We start from the raw sequence: 21,964 nt of genomic DNA, 5'->3' as shown, positions 1-21,964 counted from the left end.
GTGTGTGTGTGTGTGTGTGTGTGTGTGTGTGTGTGTGTGTGTGTGTGGTGGGAGGGTTGATGGAAAATGGAAGTGAAAGGGAACAAAAGGGAGATGGATGGATGCAGAGATCAAATGACAAAATAGAAGTTAGAGCACATAGCTGAGATAAATCAAAGAGAAAAAATAAAAGGCATGAAGAGACACAGAAAGTGGGTGTTTTGTTATGCCAGTGCTTTAACACGCCCTTCACAGGTTGAGGGTTAAGCCCCTTTAGAGTGGAGTGTGTTGTGTGTGTGTGTGTGGATAGCTGTGTTTGCTCCAATAGGCATTGCATCTGAATGGCTCTTTGTTAGACTTGACTCTGTGTGGATTTGCCACTAATACAAAACAGCCGGCGTGGAGGGTTTCTTGGTTGTATTTTGGGTCAAACTCACACCTGTTTGCAATTGTATACATCTATCAAAAAAAAAACAAGTGACAAACTCTGTATCAACTTCATCAGTTGAGAAGCATTTCAGAAGTGCTCATTGAACATGCATTGATCCTGCTGCCTGTTCTTCCTTCATCACCCTCCTGGGATTACTGAGCTTTAATCCAGTGCCTCAGAGACGGAGTGAAAGCTCCTTTAGTGAGCCGCTCTGTCTTCTACTGCACTGATTTAGGATCAGATAACCTTACAAGAATCTTAATCGCAGCAATTAAGAACTCAACAGTTGATGGGTTATCGAACATACCTTTCTGTGCGGGCGGAGAGGTGCGCAGCACGGTGGTGAGGGCTCCTCTCTGTCTTCGTCCCTCTTCCTAGCTTGGCTGTCCTTCTTTAGTGTTCGAACATAAGATATTCTCCTTTTAATGCTTCTGTCCTGCTCCTCTGCTTCTAGTTTGGTTCTGCTTTGTTGGCCCCAGTTCTGACTAGACTGGGTGGGATGTCCCATGGGAGTAGGTGCTCCCCGCCAACTTGTCTCCAGGTAAACATGAACGCACACACACACAGCAGTGAGCAGAACACCCAAACGCAGCAGCAATCCCCGGGTGAGACGCTCTCTGCCCATGTCCATCCACTGTTTTGTCATTTCTGTGTCTCTGGCTCACTTCAGTCCATCTCCTCAAGTAGAAGTTCTGTTTTTCCCTTTGCTGTTTCTATCCCATCCTTCTTCTCCCTCTTGCCAAAGAGTTGTTCTTTCCTTTTCTTCTCTTCTCTTTTCTTCTCTTCTCTTCTCATCCAGCCTCTCCTTCCCTTCAAGTTTAAAGTCCACCATAAGACCCAGTAAGTTAATGAAACACACACATATCAAGGACACCTCTGCCCACGTGTGAGCCGACATGAATGAACCTGAATTATTTTGTGCATACCAGAGTATATCATGAGGCTCGGCAAAGAGATTCAAAAGTACAATGTGTGCCGCCCTCTTGAAAACTTTGGGAACTCCCTCCTCACGCTCTCAAGTCCCCCTTTTCCCAAACACACACACACCCTTTTAATTGCTTTCTTTTTCTTTCTGTCAGCCCCATATCACACACACATTGCTCTGCTCCCTCCCTCGGGTTGCCTCTCCCGCCCCAACAGACTCTCGGGTTACTGTGTAACTCTAGATATGGGCAGGGCCAGCACCACGGGCCCATGTATAGGTCCCTTTCTGCATCTGCAAACAAGTCGGCGCTCTCACCAACAGCTCAGCCTTGATTTGCATACTTTTCTTTTTTAGCTGCAAAATTTATAAAAATTAGATATGAAAAATAATATTATTATTATTTCAAGGATCATCTTCTGATCAATGTTTACATTTTTGCTGTTAGCAGTTCTCATTCACCATACTAAATAAAACATATTTAATCATTACTCCTATAGCTTATAGGTGTTACCTCCAGTACTGTATGCATTCCTGTATTACTTCTCCTGTTACTAACACTAATCAGTTAGTTCTTATAATCTCTGGCAACTTACTGAAACTAACTTCGGTGTTTTATTTTCCTTGGCAGTAATTCTCCAAAAGAGAATGTGTAAGCCAACACTGGGCCTCATCGTCTTCTCAAGTTGCCTCTACTACTTTGTCATTTATTCCCCTCCAACGATCACTAACTCATCCATTATTTATTAGCAATTAATAATCAGCAATCCTTCTTGTGCAGCCTGTTTATTAAATATGTTATTGATAATGTGTTCTACATGTAATTTATGTGGCCTTCCAAATGGATTCATTTTGGATGAAGAAAAGCACCGCTCACGAAGGTGGATTTGCCTGGCTACAGAGCATCCTAACATGGCTAAAATCTAAGAAAACCAATACAGGATAATAATATGTCAGCCTTCTTTCTGCTTTTCAGACTCAATGGTAATATTTTGCGATTGGACATTGACTTATAATTAGCTCTCCACTGCCCTCTTTGGGGTTGAAATGATACTTCCCCTGCCTCTCTAATAATGCAAGCATAATGATACGCATTGAACTGGTATTTTCTGATCAGTTTCACAATCAATTTGGTTTGGGGACCATACGAACACCTCGAAAGATATATTTGTGACGCAGTGACAAGGTGAAACACATTCTAAAGGATATACAGCATGCTTTCACATTTTTTGGCTTTGCTTCGTTTGTATGCATACAAGTAACGTGTACCAGGTTTCAAATAAAGGCTAAACATGACTGGTGCTCCTGGTTTTAATAGATTAACTGCAGCAACATGCCAATTAGTCGACTGATTTTTGTTTTCCTTGTAACTTTGCTTTTGAAAAGTGTAGGAATTCCTTTTAAATAATTGAAATAAATATACAGTATATGTTTTTCCGGGATTAAAACAGTTTGTATAGAGTATAAATCACCCAAAATTACACCTAGTGTTTTAATTCAAGACTATCAAGTCTATTTAGAGCTGTCAGTTCTGGGAACTCAAAGCAGGACGATAGCAGGACAATCTCTACTGCCACCCAATGGTTAGTCATTTACACTCATCACCTCCATATGGGATGCATTACAAAACAATGTGAGTCTGTAAATGCCTGAAGTGATGTAGGTCAAATGGTAATTGATATTTATGTTAACTTGATACACTGGCTCCTCTTTGTTCAACCATGCACAGAAGCCAGCGCAAAGATCAAACAGAGGTCCGGCAGAGGCACACTTTTAAATCGACACATTGACCAAATAACTTTAAGTACTGTTTGATTTTGATGACAAAACATATTGATTAGATTGGCAGAAAAATCTTTGCAATGTCAATATGGCTCAAATCATTCAGTCAAATGCCCAGTGGCATATTAGGTAGACTTATATTGATAACCAGATAGATAGATCAGCTGTTGATACCTGTACTTGGTGCAAAAAAAAAGGTGTTAGAGGCTAAGGACAAGAATTGGCTCACATAATTAGTGTGAATGTGTGATTAAAAGCTAAAGGCTATATAAAAATGCGAGGTGAGCTTTACAGTTCGAAACTTCCTTTTTAGGTTTAGAATTTCAAGATAAAGTGTGCCGGCTACTTGCAGGTGGGTTTTACCTGATGCAATCTTGCAAACAAACAGCAGGGCCTCTGATATGTACTGTAGTGCATACAGGTTTCCCAGCACACCAAGTAAAACTAGATTGAACAGGACTGAAATAGGTTAATCTGCTGAGTAAAATATATATATTTTCTGATTGGAGATCACATATGGATTGGATGGACATGGATTGCTCAGTGGGAAGCAGCCAGTTGTAACAGGAGCAGGTGCACATTAAGAGTGTTTGCTTTCAGCTGCTTGGTGCCCAAAATACTACTACACTCACACACACGCACACACACACACACACACACACACACAAGGTAATATCATCACCAGGATGGTGATGATATTACCTTCTCATATGGGAGGTACCCGGTACAGCCCATATATTATATTTAGCATATAGCTATAACATGTATAGTAAGCTGTACAATTATGAAAAACGAATATGATTTTACAGTTTGTAGTGTCTAACACCAGACAATAGCTTGCGTTGTCTGATTTATGGCAACAATGTCTGTTTGTGCCATAGATGAATCTATTTTTATCTCCATTAAACCCAATAAACTTCCAGTGGCATCCAACCTTTGGCCAGAAAAGGCTGCTAATCAAACCAGGTATTGAAAAGAAGACCGATTGTTAATTCTAAACTTGCACACTGATTATAAATTGTCAGTCTATTAATTACCTATTTCAATTACACCTCTACTGTTTGACTATTTCCCATTCGAGGAAGTGGAGCAGATGTCGAGTCGGCACGATGGCAAAAGCAAACACTGTCGCAGTTTGTAGTCCTGCTGAATCCAGTCAAGGGAAAGCGCATTAAGTCAATACAGCCACAACTACTGCACATATCAATCATTAATCAAAGGCTTCAAAGGGAACCCTTGCAGATACAAGAGAGGTTGCCCTGGAGTTCACAAGGGGTCTTTGTGTCAGGAATTAGCCTGTGTTTTTTGATTTGTCTAATATCTGGTGCATAGAAGTGTGAGTGGGCTGGGATCATATCAAAAACGTGATGCAAACGGTGGCACTTAACTGGGGAGTTCATTAAAACTAAACACAAATGTAGCACACTTGCAAAGATTCAAATGCACACTGACATGCACACAGAGGGCATCTCTATTTTCGGACGTTTCACAGACCAATTATTCGCCTCATCAAGAAAATAATGGGCAGTATTTTTGAAAGCAGAAGGAGTTTGCTCTCAGCCCCACATTTATTTAGATGTATGTCAATGTCAACAAGAAGCTATATCATATATAGAAATCTTAATCAAAATATATTCTTTCAGACCTCTTGGTGTCAGAGTTTTAAAGGCTGTGATTAGGTCAGAAAAACTCCACAGTGACTTTAAATGTGCTGTATTCATTCATAATCTGGCTTCCTAGAAAACACTGTGCTCTTGCTTCATTGTATGAGATTGACTAGAAGGGTCAGTGCGGTCAAAGAATACGTTGGCCAGAATAACCTTACTTCACTTGAAATTAACAGAAATTTCAAAACACAACTTTTGAATACAGTACATTGCTTGTTTTTTTTATAGCATTGGTCTCCGTGATGGTCCAAAACATCATCATCATCTCCAGCAATAACGGAGAGTTTCCCCCCGTTGATTGAGCGGTTGCAAGTTTGTGCGCGTGTGTGGCCGCGCGCCCCTCCTCTTCTCCGTCCGCTCCGTGAAAGCAACACTTTGCGCCGGGGACCCTCGACGCACAGACACTTCTTTAGGAAAATGACCGTAGAGAGAATATTCGACGAGATCGGACATTTCAAAAGGTACTTAATTTAAACTTACTAAACTGTCACATATCCTTTGTTTTGTGAATTAATTCGGGTGTTTGTTGTTATCGTCAACAGCCATTTGGGAAGCTTTGGAATAGTAACTTCTCAACTTTTATTCCATGATACAAACGCGTTTTTGAAAACGAACACTGAGCTAACAGGCTTATTCAAACAGATACCATCTCTTTTACATTTCCTTACTTGTGCAGAATGCTTTTGGATTCTTTTATTATTTGTTTTCTACCATATCTGAATGCTTAGCAATGACTGAGTTTTCACCTCAGGGGAACTTGTGTGTTCACTTGTGTGTGTATTTTTGTAAAATAACTTAAGTAATTGTTCATTTTTGAATTACATGATTAAGTGAGATAAAAAAAATGGAAAAATGGAAAGTTTAGCATGCCAGTTACTATTTACCACGTTTTCCAGTTTCTCCCTTAAAGTAAATGGAATTGCTGAATTAATTTAACTTATTTATTAAACAGGTTTGCTCACAGAGCACATGTCGAATTAACTTGTTTTTGTTTTTGTGCATTTTTCTTTTTGTATAACAAAATGTATTTGTTCCCACCACCATTGTAGTTTTTCAAACACTTTTTTATAGCTAAAAAGAGCAACTTTCATTTGAAGACAAGAACATTTTCGTTAGCCTGTATGTGAAGGTCAAGGGTGAGATCCTTTCACTTGTCCACAGTCCAACTTGTCACAACATTTGTATCACATCCAAAGCAGTTTATGATGTTCACTTGTTTTGAACTAATCCCTGTATTTATTATATGCAACTGGGCAGAGCTTTATATGGATGTGTACAATGAGTTGTTTGGTGACCTTTTTAAAAAGGAGACCTGTTTGATTGCTGTCAAATCGCTCATCATCTCCTCTTCAGCTGTGGTTTCAGCATATATTTTAAAGCATTTTCTTTCTTTTAAGATTCCAGGCATGTCTGTACTTTGCCGCGGTCTTCCAGGCCATAGCCTGTGGGATCCACTACCTGGCCTCTGTCTTCTTAGTGCAGACGCCAAACTTTGCGTGCAGTGTGCCTGGCAACATCACCGATGTCCTGTACGGTAACCTGACGGGATCTAGCCTGGAAGACATCCTTCCAGTCTTCACGTCGGAGACTGGGCCCTTGGTGGTGAGGACCACTGAAGGTGAACAGTGGGAGCTCAGCCGGTGCCGCTGCGCCCTTCGCATCAACCCAAAATACTTTACGTACGACTTTGATGGCAACAAAACAGTGAAAGCCTGCGATGGGAACTTTGTTTACGACCACACTGAAGTTCACCAAAGCATCGTGACGGACTGGGACTTGGTGTGTGACAAAGAGTGGCTGGCCAAGCTGTGCCAACCCACCTTCATGATGGGGGTACTAGTCGGAGCGCTATTGTTTGGGGACCTTGCTGACAGGTAAGCAGGGGCTGCAGGATGGAGGAGGGGTGGGTACTTTATTGCAAAATGAGAAGTCACACTGGGGAGGTAAAGTATATGTAAGACACATTGTGTTTCACCATATAAGGAAGTTATTTTTATCTATGCATGGAAATAAGTGTAGTAGAGAGCCTGCCTTTATAAACCTTTACACATGTAGTCAGAACTTCGATAGACATCGATGCACTTCTGCCTCAACATTAAACATGATACTGTTGTCTCTAATGCTCAGTGGTTGTTATGCGAGCACATGAATGAGTTGCCTACTAAGCATTGGGGCATGAAGCATATGAGAGAGAGAGGATCAGAGTGACCTTCAGGCAGGAAAAGTGGATGGTTGGTGTGAATGAGGATGGAAAGAAGAAGAGATGAGAGGGCCAGGGAAAGAAATGGTGTCCCGGGATGCTTTTTGACGAATCAAGTGACCCAGCCAAACAGTTCTCCCATAACTGAAGTAGTTTGCATTTAGAAGTAGGACTTTTGTCTAATAAAGTAGGTCAAGTGTACACTTGCTTTGATGTCTTCCAATCATCTGGTGAAGTAAGGATTAAATGTGGTCATTTAATAACAGTGGTCATTATGGATGAGGAAATCATCATCACACCTCACTGTATCTGGTCTTGTGTTTAGGTCTTATCCAATCATCCACCATGGCTAATGGTTGAATTCCTTTTTGGGCTGAGCATTGTAAAAATATTGATCCTGATGATCCCACTGGCACTTGATCACACTGTGAGGTCAAGTTTCGCTGGCTGTAAGTTATATTGAGCAGGCAAAGAGGTGCTGGAGAATCTCCTCTATGTATAAGGCAAAGTGCCACCCCATTTTTATGTAGCTGCATCACAGCTAACGTCTTAAAGCAGAACCACAGTGGCTTAAACAAATTGCGTTCTTTTTTTGTCTGCAACTTTATTAAAATATGTAATATATTGTATGCCATCAACATAATGTTGGTCTAATAATACCTTGATTACAACGGTTTGATGGACTGCTGCAACTGAAAGCACAACACAACTTTGACAATTAAATAATCTTTTATGATCTTTATGATGTGATTTTTGATATGAGGCGGCCGTGGCTCAATGGGTAGGGAGGGTCTTCCGGCAGCCGCAAGGTTGGCGATTCAATCCTTGGCTGCTCCAAGTCCTATGCCGAAATGTCCCTGAGCAAGACACTGCTCCCTGGGTGCTTCTCAGCAGCCCACAGCTCCCAATAAGCTAGAGATGGGTTAAATGCAGCATTTTTTTTTTAATCAAATTGCTTAAGTCAGTTACTTTATCTCTCTGTCTGTCTCTCTTTCACCTGCTCTTTGTCTCGCTACCTGCTTTGGGTGTGTCTCTCTCCTCCAGATTTGGTCGTGTGAAGATCCTGATGTTCACCAGCCTCTGTCAGTTTGGGTTCGGGGTGTCTGTAGCGTTCTCTGGAAACTACTATATCTTTCTGGTGCTTCGCTTCCTCCTTGCCATGGTGAGTTCAGTGTGTGCATGTACTGTATGCGGTTGTGTATCCGTGTGGGTCTGTGTTCTTTCATGTGATGAACAATCATGGTTGGTGCAATTGACATATCAATTCATGTGGAACGATATAACAGGCATACCAAAAGAAAGTAGTGCAAGAAAATGCAAGAAATTATCCAAAATTAGACCACATTTGCTCACATTTTTCATAACCGAGAAAAACTTTTTTGAGATATTACAGGTTGGTGTCTATCTATTTAATCAAAGATATATGTTATATGAATATGGCATATGCATTTACATCTGATTACAAGCTATTAAACAAATGTAAATACCGAAAAATGGAAACAGCTGTAGAGCAGGAAAAGTAGAAGTGTCTTTGTATGTTTGTTTATCCCCATTGGTGTGTTTATGTACAGAGTGATAAATAACATGTGCGTAAAACAGCATGTTTACAAGGCAAGGGAAGGGAGTCACTAAGTTAGGGTTAGTCCACATGGCAGTGAGCTGTGCTGAAAGAACCCTCACAGTTTGTCCACTGTTGCACTCCTCTCTACCAACCCCCCTCAGCTACAGCTGTTGTTTTTTACATAGACTCAGATAGCGAAGGCTCGTACTACAGGGAGTTAACACCTAATTACTGCCATACGTATTACACAGAGAATAAAAAAAAATCTTTAAAAAATCTTTCTGTGTATGTGCATGCAAATGGAAGAGTTGATCCAGTAAACTGCATGAACATCTGGAGCAAGCAATAATGTCCATTTCAAAGCAAGAATATGTCACTTTTAAATGACAAACAACATATAGTTTATTTTGTATGAAGACTTTAATTTATAAGTCATGAATTCACCCTTGATCAGTTCTTGGCTTTGCTTCAGTCTGACTCGGTCTGGTAGGACGAGCAGCTAGTTGGCTAATGTTAGCCAACTAGCTGCTGATTTTAGGATTCTTTGCTGCTTGTGCTACTCTTACATTTAGCATTTAGCTTAATCCTGTGGTTGCTTCTTGTGGCCACAGTGACTGCTGCTCTTTAAAAGTTACAAGTGGCCCAAAGAAAAGACATGCATCATTTAAAGTCCTTAAATACTTTACAACCAAACAATGTGGTAAGAACACTAAGGGCTAATTAATGCTGTTGCAAGCATGCATATTATAAGTTTGTGTTCCTCCCCCTTTTCATCTTTAAATACGACTTCATCTCTTTCTCTCTCTGACTCTTTTCCTCATTTTATCTTTCAATCCTCCTTCACTTTTCTTCCTCTTATCCGTGTCCGTCCTTTCCTCCTTCCCATCTCTGCTTTTGGCAGGTGTCCAGTGGCTACCTCGTGGTGGTGTTTGTCTACGTCACGGAATTCACTGGCATCAAAGTACGCACATGGACCTCTATGCACGTGCATGCAGCCTTTGCTGTTGGGATCATGGTGGTGGCTCTGACAGGTTACCTGGTGCGGGTCTGGTGGATCTACCAGTTCATCCTCTCCACATGCACATCGCCCTTCCTACTCGTCTGCTGGAAGTTCCCAGAGACGGCCTTTTATTTGATGGCCAAGGGCCGTTACAAGGATGCTCAGACCCTGGTGGACGCAATAGCCCACTTCAACGGCCTTGAATGCAAGCTGAAGGTGCAGGAACTCCTGGAGCCAGAGGAAAGAGAGAACGGCAGAGCTCTGCTGGATGAAGCAGAGGAGCGACCATCACAGCACGAAAAGAAGCTGTCCATTCTGGATCTTTTCAGCACCTGGAGGATGGCTGGCCGTACATGTACAGTGTGGGCCATCTGGTTCATCGGCAGTCTGGGCTACTATGTCTTCTCTTTGGGCTCAGTCAACCTGGGAGGAAACCAGTACATTAACCTCTTCCTTGCTGGTAAGTGATTGTCTGATGAGTGTGAATGTGCATGAAAAAAGGAGGTAAATAGTGGTATGATACTGTACAACAACATCCTGCTTTTGGTCATCCAATTCTAGGAATATTTGTGTTTGTAGAGAAACAGTTGTACTACTTTACAACATGTGGGTTTTAAATGCAAAGTGTGTTTGTGTCTGTTTACCAAATCTCAGCTTTAACTCGACAGTCTGTTTGCGCTGCACATGTGGCCAGTGAGATCATTTCTGTTCTCAAGTTTGGCTTTGTTTACCTCTGAGTAATTAAAACATCAGCTCTCCATCAGTTATTAGTTTTCCTGTTTTTTTATCTGATAAAGAAATTAAGATTTGTACTGTTATAAATGCTTTTTTGGTTTCTTGAATACTATTTACCACTAGTTATGTCCGGGAACTTTATTTTTTAAATTCAGTGGGTCATATGCAGTATTTACATTAGTCTTTTTTCCTCTTTATACTAGACAGACACCACTGATTTAATGTGCTTTCTTTAATGCCCATTAGAAATATATATTATTATCCTCATTTATGTAATTTGGGGACTTACTATGGAGAACATTTGGAAGGCAGAGCTTCACCATCATTGCAGATGCAGGTTATTTAGGTCCCCGAGATAGAATGTCTCGTGTCAGTGTATCAGTCCCACGATAACCTCTGACCGACAGTTGCTGTAATTGGCTGTTTCCAGGTGCAGTGGAGCTTCCCTCTTATCTGGTTGGCTGTTATGCAATGGACCGGATTGGCCGGAAGAAGACCTGTGCCCCAGCTCTGCTCCTGGCCGGGGTCGCTTGTATGCTCATCATTGTGGTTCCTGCTGTACGTACTGAGAGTGTGTGTGTGTGTGTGTGTGTGTGTGTGTGTGAGAGAGAGAGAGAGAGAGAGAGAGAGAGAGAGAGAGAGAGAGAGAGAGAGAGAAAAAGACAGTGTGTGTGTGTAAAAAATGTAAGTGTTATTCTTATAATTTATGTTGTTACATACTTAGATGCAACATCAATGCTATTTCTTTAGGGTTGTAAAACTACTGGCTCCAGCATGTTCTTAGTGGCCCCATGATGAAAATCAGCAACAAGAGTTTTGTTCCAAACTTTCTGTCTGTGTCGTTAGCTGGCTCGTTAGACCACTGTTAACTTTTGAATTCTGATATATGACCCACGCATTTCCCAGTATGTGTGTTCTGAGCTCTGACCCAAATTAGTACTGCTTATGGTTGGGGTGGCAAACAGCTGCTGTGTAATGTCCAAGTAAATATGACCTTTGACATTGAAAGCCATTCTGAACAGAGCGGTCGACAAGCCTGAGCTGCAAAATAGCAGCATGGAGACAGAGTTATATCTTTTTTTCTTTCTACTCTCTCTGTTTGTGTCACTGTAACTTCTGCAATAAGACACGACTTAATGAAATACGTGCAGGCTAACATTCACTCTCACATAACAGAGTGTATGTAACTTCCTTTGGTAAACTACGTGGACAAATGGACCTTACCTTGGCAAACGTACCATAGTACCATGTTCCGGGCTTGAGTTTTTATACCTACTTGTTGAGCAAGTTTCTTCATATGTTTCTGAAGATTTGTAATGCAATCTTTGCAGTCGAAACCTCCTTCTGTCTCAGGAAGTACTGGTAACAGTCTCCCTTTTTACTACTGGCTACTCTGAGTGCTCTTGCTTTTGAATAGAGGAGGCTGTGTCCATGCAAGCAGCCCACAAGTGGCTACATACAGTATGTTGCATACTAGTACCCTGCCAGACATGCCGTAGCACCAACTGCTTCACAGAGATGTTAGATAAGTTAATTATTGAATGAGAAAAACAAAATGATAAACACAAACAGACAAAAATAAAGATTGTTGGATTCAGACCAACAATTCAGAAAAAGCTTCTTTGGACTGGATCGGCTCACACTGCCTCCTCCTTTTTGAAGAAGGCAGGTGTTGTTGTCTGTAGCTGTTGCATCATAGCAACAAACTGACTCATAGTTCTCCAGGTGTTTGTGAGAGAAGCGCTGGAGCTTTTTAGATAACATTTCACTTTCCAAAAACATCACTCACACACACACACACACTGAAACACACGCACACACACACAAAAACTGTGAACTATTTATAAACACATATGAAATACATACATGTACAAATATGCAACACTGTCACTCCAGTGTTGTCGTTTTCTTCATGGTTTCTTTCTTTCTTTCCCTTTTGTTCCAATGCTACAAAGTGTAATAATGAAGTAAATCTAAAGTGACTGAAGAAATAGTAATTTTTCAGTTTGTTAATTCACTTACAAGAAAATGTGATGAAATAGAATCAAGTCGGCATGAACTTAAGTTCATAGAGTGCTGTGAGAGAGTCAGTGCTCTTGTTTAAAGCTTGACGTTTAGTGGAGTCAGTGGTCCGATGAATTTAATTTATAGGTTTTTACAGTGAATGCTTCACCAAAGAGCAAACCAATGTTTCTGGTTACTTTACTATGAAACATGGGATAAACATGGGAAGTTCTTGCCTCTCACTGTCCAACTGACTTCTTTCCATAGGACATCAATGCACTGGTCATTGTTCTCTCTATGACAGGGAAGTTTGCCATCGCGATTGCCTTTGGGCTCATCTACCTGTACACCTGTGAGCTTTACCCAACCATCATCAGGTAAGAGATTTGTCTCTTTAGAGATGTCTTTGCATATAAATGTTTCTCCCGTTTATCAGGGAGGCCCCTTCTAAATCATAGTCTACAACTGTGTGAGAGTACTAACAGTCTAATGAATGATAAGTGATCAAAGAAGGAAGAGTGTCACTCTCTTTAACATTGTATGTTTTTGTAGATTTACCCCTTTCCACAGAATATCATTATGGAGACATTTAAGTTGCTAGTTCAGTGTCTTTTCATGTCAGAAACATAGAAAAGTCAAGAAATGGGAAACATAGTTTGAATTATACATGGACAGGTTTATGCAGCTGCATATATGGTACACTTTACAAGTAATGTTGCTTCTCTGTAATTGATTCTTGTTTATATTGGTGGTGGTGGTGGTAGGCGCATGACTGTACATTGACATCACTGAGTCTGTTCTCTCTGTTGTTGCTTACTTTGGGTATGATCTCCCTCCAGGTCTCTTGCAGTGGGGAGTGGAAGTATGATGTGCCGTGTTGGCAGTGTGGTGGCACCCTTCTGCGTGTACCTGGCTGATGTCTGGGTCTACCTACCACAGGTATACATTTTCTCTTTTGGTTCTCTTAAAACAACAGATATTATTTAAAGTTTTCCTTGTCCATTCTGTCATATTTGCACCATGTTCCCATTTGCCATAGTTATCCACAATGGTATCTTGGCTTCGAAACAAATTTTAATGCATTCTATTTTTCCTTTACTCATCACTACCCCTGTGTAGCTCATCGTGGGGATCCTGGCATTCATTATCGGAGTGCTGACATTGTTGTTGCCTGAGACCCTGGGCAAACCTCTAACAACCACTTTGGAAGAGGCTGAAGCTCTGGGATGCCAGCCCAGCAAGAAGGACTCGACCCTGGGCAATAAAGAAGCTGAAGAGGGGTTGGAGATGAACCACCAGGAAACCAAGGCCTGAGTTAGATAGAACTGTTAAAAGTCCCAAGAGACTGACGCACAAAAGCTGAAATATTAACATCAACATGATTTATTGGATTGTCGGAAAGAAAAAAAGCTTGATTATGAAATGATGTTTTTGTGGGTATTTATTTCTGCAAAGAGACAAACAGAAGCACTTTTAAGATCCTGAGCCATTACGCAAACCCTTCTGCATGCATACAGATCATAGTTATATAACAATCTGTCACAGACAGTGTAATCACAGCAGTCCGTGAATTTGATGACAAAAAAAATCACGTGTGGTGTATGTGTGTGTCCAAGACCAAAGAAACATGAAGGATATTAATGGATGGTTTCTATTCATGACAACTTCAGTCTTAGTTATGTAGTTTTGCCCATGATTTCTATTAGTTATGACAACTTAATAACTGATGGGATCTGGGAGTACTGTGACAAGAAATCACCAACAGTTAGGCAATGAGACAAGTTGTGAACAAATCATCCAATCTGCTTTCTGTAGGTCAAAGTTCAACCAGAAAATGTGATGGATATGTATGAATGGTTTGTATGATGATTTTAATGTTTGCTTTTGTTTTCTCAGCTGGCCTGTTTTTCTCATCGATTAACTTTACGAATACAACATTGTTGATCGGACAGATAGCTGGAACTGCAAAAATATGACCAAAGCTGTACTAAGCTGAAATTAGCATTTTTTTTAAGAGGAAGTGAGCATTAGTATATGCCCTGTGTGACGGTTCCCTATCTGGGTTACTTATGTATGTTCCTTTAAGACAGCAGGTATCAGAGGTGGTGATCGCCTAAGTGGAGGCACCTGGGCCCGGTGCGCTTCCCCTATAAGGCTCCGCCTTCCTGGCAACCTGGGGCGTCTCTCCCATCACCCCGTGGAGGAACGAGAACGGCTCGTTCCAGCCGCCATTTGACGTTGGACCTATTGGTTATGTTTAATAAACTCTGTGCTGTTTGGCAAACTGTCTGCGTCTCCATGATTGGGTCATGGCTGTCGGAGCCAGGTCGTGACACCCTGTAACTTAGTAACCTCTCACTTATAATATTAAAACATACAGATTCAATGCTATTCTAAACACACAATACACAACATCTAATTTCCATGATCCAAACAATATGTTTTATTTTAGTTTAAATTAAAAAAATTCCATTTTAAAGTCACGTGTTTATGATCAACTCTTTTTTTTTTTTTTTATCTCAGGGCATCTAGCTTTGGATAACAATGTGAATTAACCCTTTTTACATTTTACTTTTACACTCAGTTTGACAGTATCCTCAATTCCATCTTGTTAAAGATGCCATAGCTTAGCTTTAACTTTGTTATGTAATGTGAGTGTGTGTGTGTGTGCGTGAGTGTGTGTTAGTAACTACAATAGTTAGTGTTATAGTTTTATACATGCTTATTCTGTTTAGGTGCTGAAATGTAAATAGAGTAATATTACATTACAGAATGTTCAAGGGTCAAGAAGGGATCTCCTGATGTTTGGACCAAAGACAGGAAGAAACCACAACAGTGTGCTTTGCATATTGTAGTATACTACTAGCATGTTTGTCGTATCAAACCAGTGTGGTGCTTTAATATGAAGGGGAAAAAAAATGAAATTCAATGGATATCCCAACAGTGATGCCATGTGATCACCAGGTAATAAAAGTGCTCAGTTTTATTTTTAGAATCAGCAGTATGATCTTTTTTGTACTAATATTTTCTTTGTTTTATTTCATTATGGACAAATAAATTAAATAGCTAACACTCTTCTTTACTACACTATACCCTTTTACATTCTGTCTTTTTCCTATGTATATGTTGTAACAACTGTAGTTCTAAAGGGATACTGAGGACAACCTTATTTTACAAGTTCTTTTGCTCGTTAAAAGCTCTTCTTCTACAACTCCTTCTTCTCTCTGTCTGTCAAAGGTTGGTTCAACATGGTGCTGGAAAACTGGGATATCTATTTTTGTCATACTAGGAATACAGAGCAGATCTGGGAACAGCCCGCCGACACCAACAGCTTCCTATTTGACGAGGAGGTCCACGCTGCCCCCACCTCTGCAACACCCAGCACATGAACAAGCTCTCTGTGTTCAACTTCGGAGTAGAAAATTCTGCAGCTGCACACCCAGCATACAGTGTATGTGTGTGCACAGAAAAACTTAAGTTATGCCCTTCACTTGAACCCTAACAGCCGGGTTGTTTTTATACTTTTATACAAAAAAAATTTTTTAAAGTTATAAAAAAGTCATAGAATAGAATGTCGAAAAAAGTCAAAGTATATTGTGTCGAAAAACGTCATAGTATAACATGTCAAAAAAGGTCGTAAAAAAGTAATGTTATCATACGTCGAAGAAAAGTCATAGTATAGCATGTCGAAAAAAGTCATAAAAAAGTCACATTATAGTACGTTGAAAAAATAAAAAAAGTTTAAAAAAATCATATTATAATATTTCCAAAGAAGTCATACTATAGCATGTCGAAATAAAGTCATGGTATACTGTCGAAAAGTCTTAAAAAAGTCCAAAAACTTAGAATAGTATGTCGAATATAATATTTATAGTATATATAGCATGTCGAAAAAAGTCATAAAAAAGTCATAATAGTATAGCACGTCGAAAAAAGTCACAGTACAGTGTTTCGACAAAAGGTAATATTATGGCAGAGAGATAAAAGTCATAATATAGTACGTCGAAAAAAAACATTAAAAAAAAGTTATAGTATATTGTTTCCAAAAGAAGGCACAAAAAGTCATATTACAGCATAGCGTAAAAAGTCCTAGTATAGTGTCAACATTTTTTATTAAATAGTCATAGTATAGTGTGCAAAGTTATATGATAGTATGTACAAAAAAAGTCCTTAAAAAAGTAATTGTATTGTATATTCAAAAGAGTCATAGTATACAAAAAGTCATAGTATGGTTTTTCGACAAAAAGTCATATTATAGCATCGAGAAAAAAGTCATAGTAACCTTTAACTACCAAAATCTATGTCATATCCCCGTCCCGGGCATGGGACGGACGGATGGCGGAATGGAGAGATGGAGGAATGGAGAGATGGAGGAATGGATGGACGGTCGGAAAAAATAATGGCTAATGGCTAGAGCTTTGGCTGTAGCCGGCACGTAGGCATAACTACACAGTACATACACACATACACACTCACACCCAACCCTGTACTTCTTCACTTGTGAGGCCAAATGCCAATTATTTCTATTTTGAAGAATAAACTGTTGCACCATTGCACCTAGAATTATTTAGCTTTTTTTATTTTAGCAAGCCTACTAGAATACTTTTGTTGGCGATGTATTTTACACATCATGCATCTTGTTGCTTTCAGTCAGCGTAAGTGACAGTGGCCCGATTAGATAAGGTGTCATTCCTAGGTTGTCAACAGCAAGGAATTGAGGGATGGAGCCAACTATACCAAGGCAACAGATCTAACAATCAACACACATATCATCCAAAAACCACAGAGTCTTGCATTATGTATACATTTTGAAACTACAGGACCAAGATCAACCGCAAATAAAGTAGGAAGACGGGTGGAAGTGGATAAAACAGCATAAAAGTAATACTTTGTTTTCATATCAGAGGATAGACCGTGTTGTCCTGTGTGCAGTAGGGAAGTTATTTCACAACTGGGAAGCCAGAAGGAAGATGAGTCAAAGTTGGGTGCAGTGATGGACAGGCTTCTGCAGGGAAGAGAGAGCTACACATGTGAGCAGAATGATGGACCATGGAGCCTGGAGGCTGCTCCGTTAGTAGCTGCCTGTCAATCTGACGTGTGTGTAGCAGCATGGGAGATTTTAGTGCAGCATTTTTGATGGGCTGAAGAGGCTACCACAAACTTCCTCATAAAAATAAGTAAAACGGAGACAATAGCTGCAATGGTTAGAGGACATTTATTCTGAAGACTTTAAAATAATGGACTGCATTAGTTGTTGTTAACAAGTTTCAGCTGTTGATATAAACCCATTTGAGACAACCTTAAAATACCAAGAATAGTTTCAATAGCCACCAGAAACCAAAAACACAAATGATCAAGTTATTAAACATCTTTTTTTTCCTTCCTGAGAATCTTATCTGGAATGCAAACGAATACAAAATAATAAATTAAACTGGCAAAAAATGAAACACCGAACACGAACCAGGACAAAGAAAAGGTACAGACAATAGAGATTAGGATGGTAGAATGTACTACGTAGGTGACATATAAGCTATAAGAAATTAGTGTTAGCTGGCAATGGTAACACTTCACACGCTTTTATGGTAATATTTTGAATGGGAAAACACACCCTCAAACAGAAACATAATCCTATTTGGAATGAAAATTAGAATCCAGTTTTGTGACCAAATCCCTAATTTTGCTTCAGAATTTCATGAAAAGTCACCTCAGAAAAAAAATGCAGTATATTCATAAAGTTTTGGAATGCATTGCAGTGGAAACACTAGTATTTGGCAAGCTCAATATTTTTTAACTTTGGATAAAACAAACTACGTTCCATAAATTTATTTTCGTGTTTCACTCTCAACAAATGACCTGCCTCAAATAATAAGTCCATGCTAAAATACACTACTGGTTTGGTCAAACTCAATCATTCATGCACACACAGTTGGAATTCTTTGAATTCATAATTGAGTGCTTACAATCTAACCCTCATTTATACCTAACAATATACTTTTAACAAATGTTATAAACCAATACTATCACAACTGACTTGCTTATGCCACAACTCCACCAGCTGTGCACCAGTTACTGGAACTCTTAGTGGGGTTTGACACTTGGAACAGTCATAGACAGCTAATATACAAAAAGGGTTTTGGTACTTTTTATTTGTGGATACCATTTCCCATTCCAGCTTTTACGACATTATCCCTTTCATAAAGTATGAACTTCTGTCTTTCGGCTAAGTCCTCTCCTACAGTAAACGCCCCAATGATCAACCTTTTAGAATATTTCCCAACACATGTAACTATCCACATCTTGCGCTAATCTCTCCTGGAGATTACAGCAATGATGTTTTATTTTGTTATATTTAACATAAAACAAACCCAAAAACAAGCTCAAATTAAAACAAAACTTGAGCTAAACAGTATTTCCCACTGTCCTTGGTCACGTTTTTAAATAAAGCATTTTCTCCTTCCCGATTACTCAACTCTATAGTCGTCAGTGCTGTGCCTGTCATGATAGGAGTCGATTGAAGACGGACAACAGAGCCCGAAAAAACATGAGCTTCAGGATCCACACACCCCTAAACAAACCTCACTTTTCTTAGGAATGCTGAAAATTGGGGAACAATCCCCTTTTGCCCTCAGGCTGCCTCCAGCTATCTCCAGCCAATTCAAGCACATCAGCTTTTTTTTTTTGGCTTCATCCACTGTTCATCAAACAGCCCTCAGGGATGGACCAGCCAGCTGTTAGCGTCCTCCAGGTCTGCGTCCAGCTCCTCGTCTTCATCCAGAGGCTCTGGGGTTCGCAGGGCCAGCTCTCGTAGGAAAGCCGGTGAGTGGGCTGGGGGTTGGGAGACAGACTTGAGTCCAATTTTTTTCTTCGTGAGGTGGAACTGGTCTCGGATGAAGTTGTAGAACTCATACTCGTAGAGCATGCGGTAGTACAGCACCTGCAGGGCCTCCAGAGTGGGTGTGTGTTTACGTACAGTGCCTGTCATGTTCCCCATCTTCTTGTAGTCTTCAGAGAGAAGATGAATAAAACAAAGACCAAGAAGAACACAAAGAATCAGACTGCAATATTCAGCATTTTTTTTAATGGTAACATCAATTACAAATGTGATACCTAAAAAAATGTAATGTGCACCTACCAGGGCTCTTGTAGATGTTGAGTACTCCAGTAAAGTAATGAGGTAAGAGCCTCTCCAACAGAAGCAGAACATCCTCCAGCTCCTCCAGGATACCCACAAGGAGGTAGTTCTCCAGCACATTCTGTTTGGCCCTCTCCAGAGCCCATACTCCAGGCTCCCTGGTGGAGAAAGAAGAAGTAAGAGACTGAAAAACAACAATAGCAACAGAGCAGATGAACATAATACGTTTACTAAAGTCTAGAACATTCAAATGCTTTGTCATGAAACTTGAGTCTGTAGATACCTGCATTGAGGATGCTGTCCACAGAAGTAGGGAATGATGTAGAAAACTCTGGGGTTGGAGCACTCTGGGTAATTCTCTAGAATGCACACATTGATATCCTGGAAGCAGACAAACACATGACAGTTAAGTTTACAGTACGCATTCCTTTATAGTTTTATACAGTAGATGAAGCGCAATCAGAATTGTAATGATTTGTTGCTGCCACTGGAGGGAGCCCTTCACCAGCACCGCTGTGAACTCCCTGATAGTCATCTTCTGAGAAGTGCTATGCAAAACCACATCCTGAGCACAGAGATAAGCTCTGCCCCTTCACCTCAGCTGCTCTCACAGGCAGAGGCATCAAATAAGAAAACGCATAGGTGCTCACCTGAAAAATGCATGTATGCAACATAAAGATCTTTACCGTGACCTAGCTCCAGAAACCAGATAGAAACGATGGCTTTTCATTATGGGGTGAATTTTCATGTCTTATAAGAAATAAAGTGATTAGATCAGCGCTGTGAACTTTAAAACGCCCCTTGTCTAAATGTGGGAGCTATTAAATGATGAAAGGCAAAAAAAAAAAAACAGAGGACAGATTAAAAACACACATGCAGGAGCGACGCTGGCCAGCCACTCGGTGCTGTGGAAGTAGCAGACAAAGCCATGTCAGGTGACGTAAGCCTTATGGATGGCAACAAGTCCCGAGCAACAAAACACTCCGTGAAGCATGACTCACGCACACGCAGATACGCCACATGTGCTCAAAAACAGACGTACGGTAGCACCAGGCTACATGCATGAGGCAAAAGGTGTTGACTGGCCTGTTGTTTAACAAATGGAAACTGTAATTATAATGTCAAATATTGTCTTTATACAATACATAGATATATATATATTTATACTCTGATAAGTCGGTATTTGTTAAAGCAAACACTGACTAACGCCAACCTGCTCAATCAATGAGATTAAGTTGGGTCAGACAGGACCATGGGCCCAGACCTTCCCAGAGGACGCAGTCTGCTATTGAGGATGAGATATCAGGGGCCTGCGCATGAACACTAGGAAGCAGGTGACTGAGCTGTTAAAAAAAAAACCTCACTGTCAGGGGTGTAAACATGGATTCAGAGCAAGAAAACATGCGTATGTCAGCATGTATGAGCTTGGATTGTGTGCCGTTAGCTCAGTTGTATCTTTTGGCTTATATGTTTATGAGACCATGAAGATCATTTTCATGCTATTTTTGCTCTATGAGACAGTTCACAATGAAAAGGGATCGACTCATCAAACTATAACACAACTCTAATAACTATACATCTTGATTTCCTCCAAGCTGCTAAAGATGTAGCCATAACAGGAACAGCGCGAATGTCAATATACATAAATCGGGGGTGACATAAATTATGCACTTGGTCAGTAGTTTTTTCCATGCAGCTAAATACTGTGACACAATTGTATCTGATTCACCAAGCGGCTGCAGGTTTTGTTTGGATTTTATGACTGAGCTGCACTATGCAGCGGGAACAGGACTTATTGGTGATCAGTGAAGCAGTGAAAGCTCTTCAAAGAAACCAAAGCAAAACCCCAGAGGAACCTTTAGAAAACAGATAAGCATTACACTATCGTTAGAGAACGGGTCGTGTCCGAACTTGTGATAAGATTGCCCTGCTTTTCTTCGATTCATAATTTCAAGAATAATTCGTTTTTCATCTTGTATTTCATTATTCTAACAATGACAGTGTGAGTACATCCAGTGCTCATTAAATTATGAGTGTACCTCATTGGCATGCAGTCTATTGCTTCCTGTCAGTAATTAATGTCACAATTTCTCAATAAAAACAAAAAAGAAAAGTTAAAGTGGAAACATGAACTAATTTGAACTCAAATGCAACACTGTTTCATTTCGCACACACTTGCCACGCTAATAAAAAGACAATGAGAAATGACTCCAGACAGACTTTTTTTTCTACAATCAGCCTAAATGCAGCACTGCACAAAATCTCCCCAAAAAAAGCATTATGAGCCAAACTGTGAACAAAAAAAGTGATAAAAAGCAAGGGAGAGCCAGAGACAACGAAACAGAGAAAGGCGAACAGGAAGTGACACGCGTGACGCCATTACTCGACACACACTGCTCAAAGCCAGGAAGTTGTTCTTCCTCCGCTTTACTCCGACACTTGATACAGGACACTTATGCCTCAGCATTTAGGGGACCTCTGGGAATCCAGCCACAACTCATTCATATACAACTACGCACAATCAAATGCGCACACACACACACACACACACA

At 40.3% G+C, this 21,964-nt stretch overlaps 3 protein-coding genes across 4 annotated transcripts in view; 1 reads left to right on the top strand and 2 right to left on the bottom strand.

The window, feature by feature from the left end:
- Window positions 1-1,188, bottom strand: part of mettl24 (methyltransferase like 24) — a 26,928-nt gene extending 25,740 nt beyond the window's left edge. The window contains exon 1 of the mRNA XM_031870403.1: window positions 717-1,188. Coding sequence (XP_031726263.1) covers window positions 717-1,055 — 339 coding nt within the window. The 5' untranslated portion in view covers window positions 1,056-1,188. The remainder of the gene's footprint in view (window positions 1-716) is intronic.
- A 3,980-nt stretch (window positions 1,189-5,168) lies between these two features.
- slc22a16 (solute carrier family 22 member 16) lies at window positions 5,169-14,581 on the top strand. The gene is made up of 8 exons (XM_031870454.1): window positions 5,169-5,241; window positions 6,178-6,654; window positions 8,025-8,142; window positions 9,443-10,001; window positions 10,707-10,834; window positions 12,548-12,657; window positions 13,120-13,219; window positions 13,400-14,581. The coding sequence occupies exons 1-8, from the start codon at window positions 5,198-5,200 to the stop codon at window positions 13,592-13,594; spliced, it is 1,731 nt and encodes a 576-aa protein (XP_031726314.1). The 5' UTR covers window positions 5,169-5,197; the 3' UTR covers window positions 13,595-14,581.
- Window positions 14,582-16,591: 2,010 nt separating this feature from the next.
- The window catches only part of usta (uronyl 2-sulfotransferase a), a 53,966-nt gene continuing 48,593 nt past the window's right edge, over window positions 16,592-21,964 (bottom strand). For both annotated transcript variants that reach the window (XM_031870236.1, XM_031870237.1), the window contains exons 6-8: window positions 19,696-19,793; window positions 19,413-19,570; window positions 16,592-19,282 (exon numbers count right to left, since the gene is read on the bottom strand). In XM_031870236.1, the coding sequence (XP_031726096.1) occupies window positions 18,990-19,282; window positions 19,413-19,570; window positions 19,696-19,793 (549 nt within the window). In that variant the 3' untranslated portion in view covers window positions 16,592-18,989. The remainder of the gene's footprint in view (window positions 19,283-19,412; window positions 19,571-19,695; window positions 19,794-21,964) is intronic.

Source organism: Anarrhichthys ocellatus, unplaced genomic scaffold (genome assembly GCF_004355925.1).
Source record: "Anarrhichthys ocellatus isolate YVR2014 unplaced genomic scaffold, GSC_Weel_1.0 scaffold52, whole genome shotgun sequence".
NCBI lineage: Eukaryota > Metazoa > Chordata > Actinopteri > Perciformes > Anarhichadidae > Anarrhichthys > Anarrhichthys ocellatus.
The sequence above is the reverse complement of the archived record's forward strand: the minus strand, read 5'-3'. Positions and strand labels throughout refer to the sequence as shown.

Excerpts from the sequence above, each read along its gene's own strand:
- slc22a16 (XM_031870454.1), top strand. The coding sequence starts at position 5,198 with ATGACCGTAGAGAGAATATTCGACGAGATCGGACATTTCAAAAG. Across the intron at positions 8,143-9,442 it reads TTCGCTTCCTCCTTGCCATG|GTGTCCAGTGGCTACCTCGT; the intron begins GTGAGTTCAGTG and ends TGCTTTTGGCAG. Across the intron at positions 10,835-12,547 it reads TCATCATTGTGGTTCCTGCT|GACATCAATGCACTGGTCAT; the intron begins GTACGTACTGAG and ends TTCTTTCCATAG.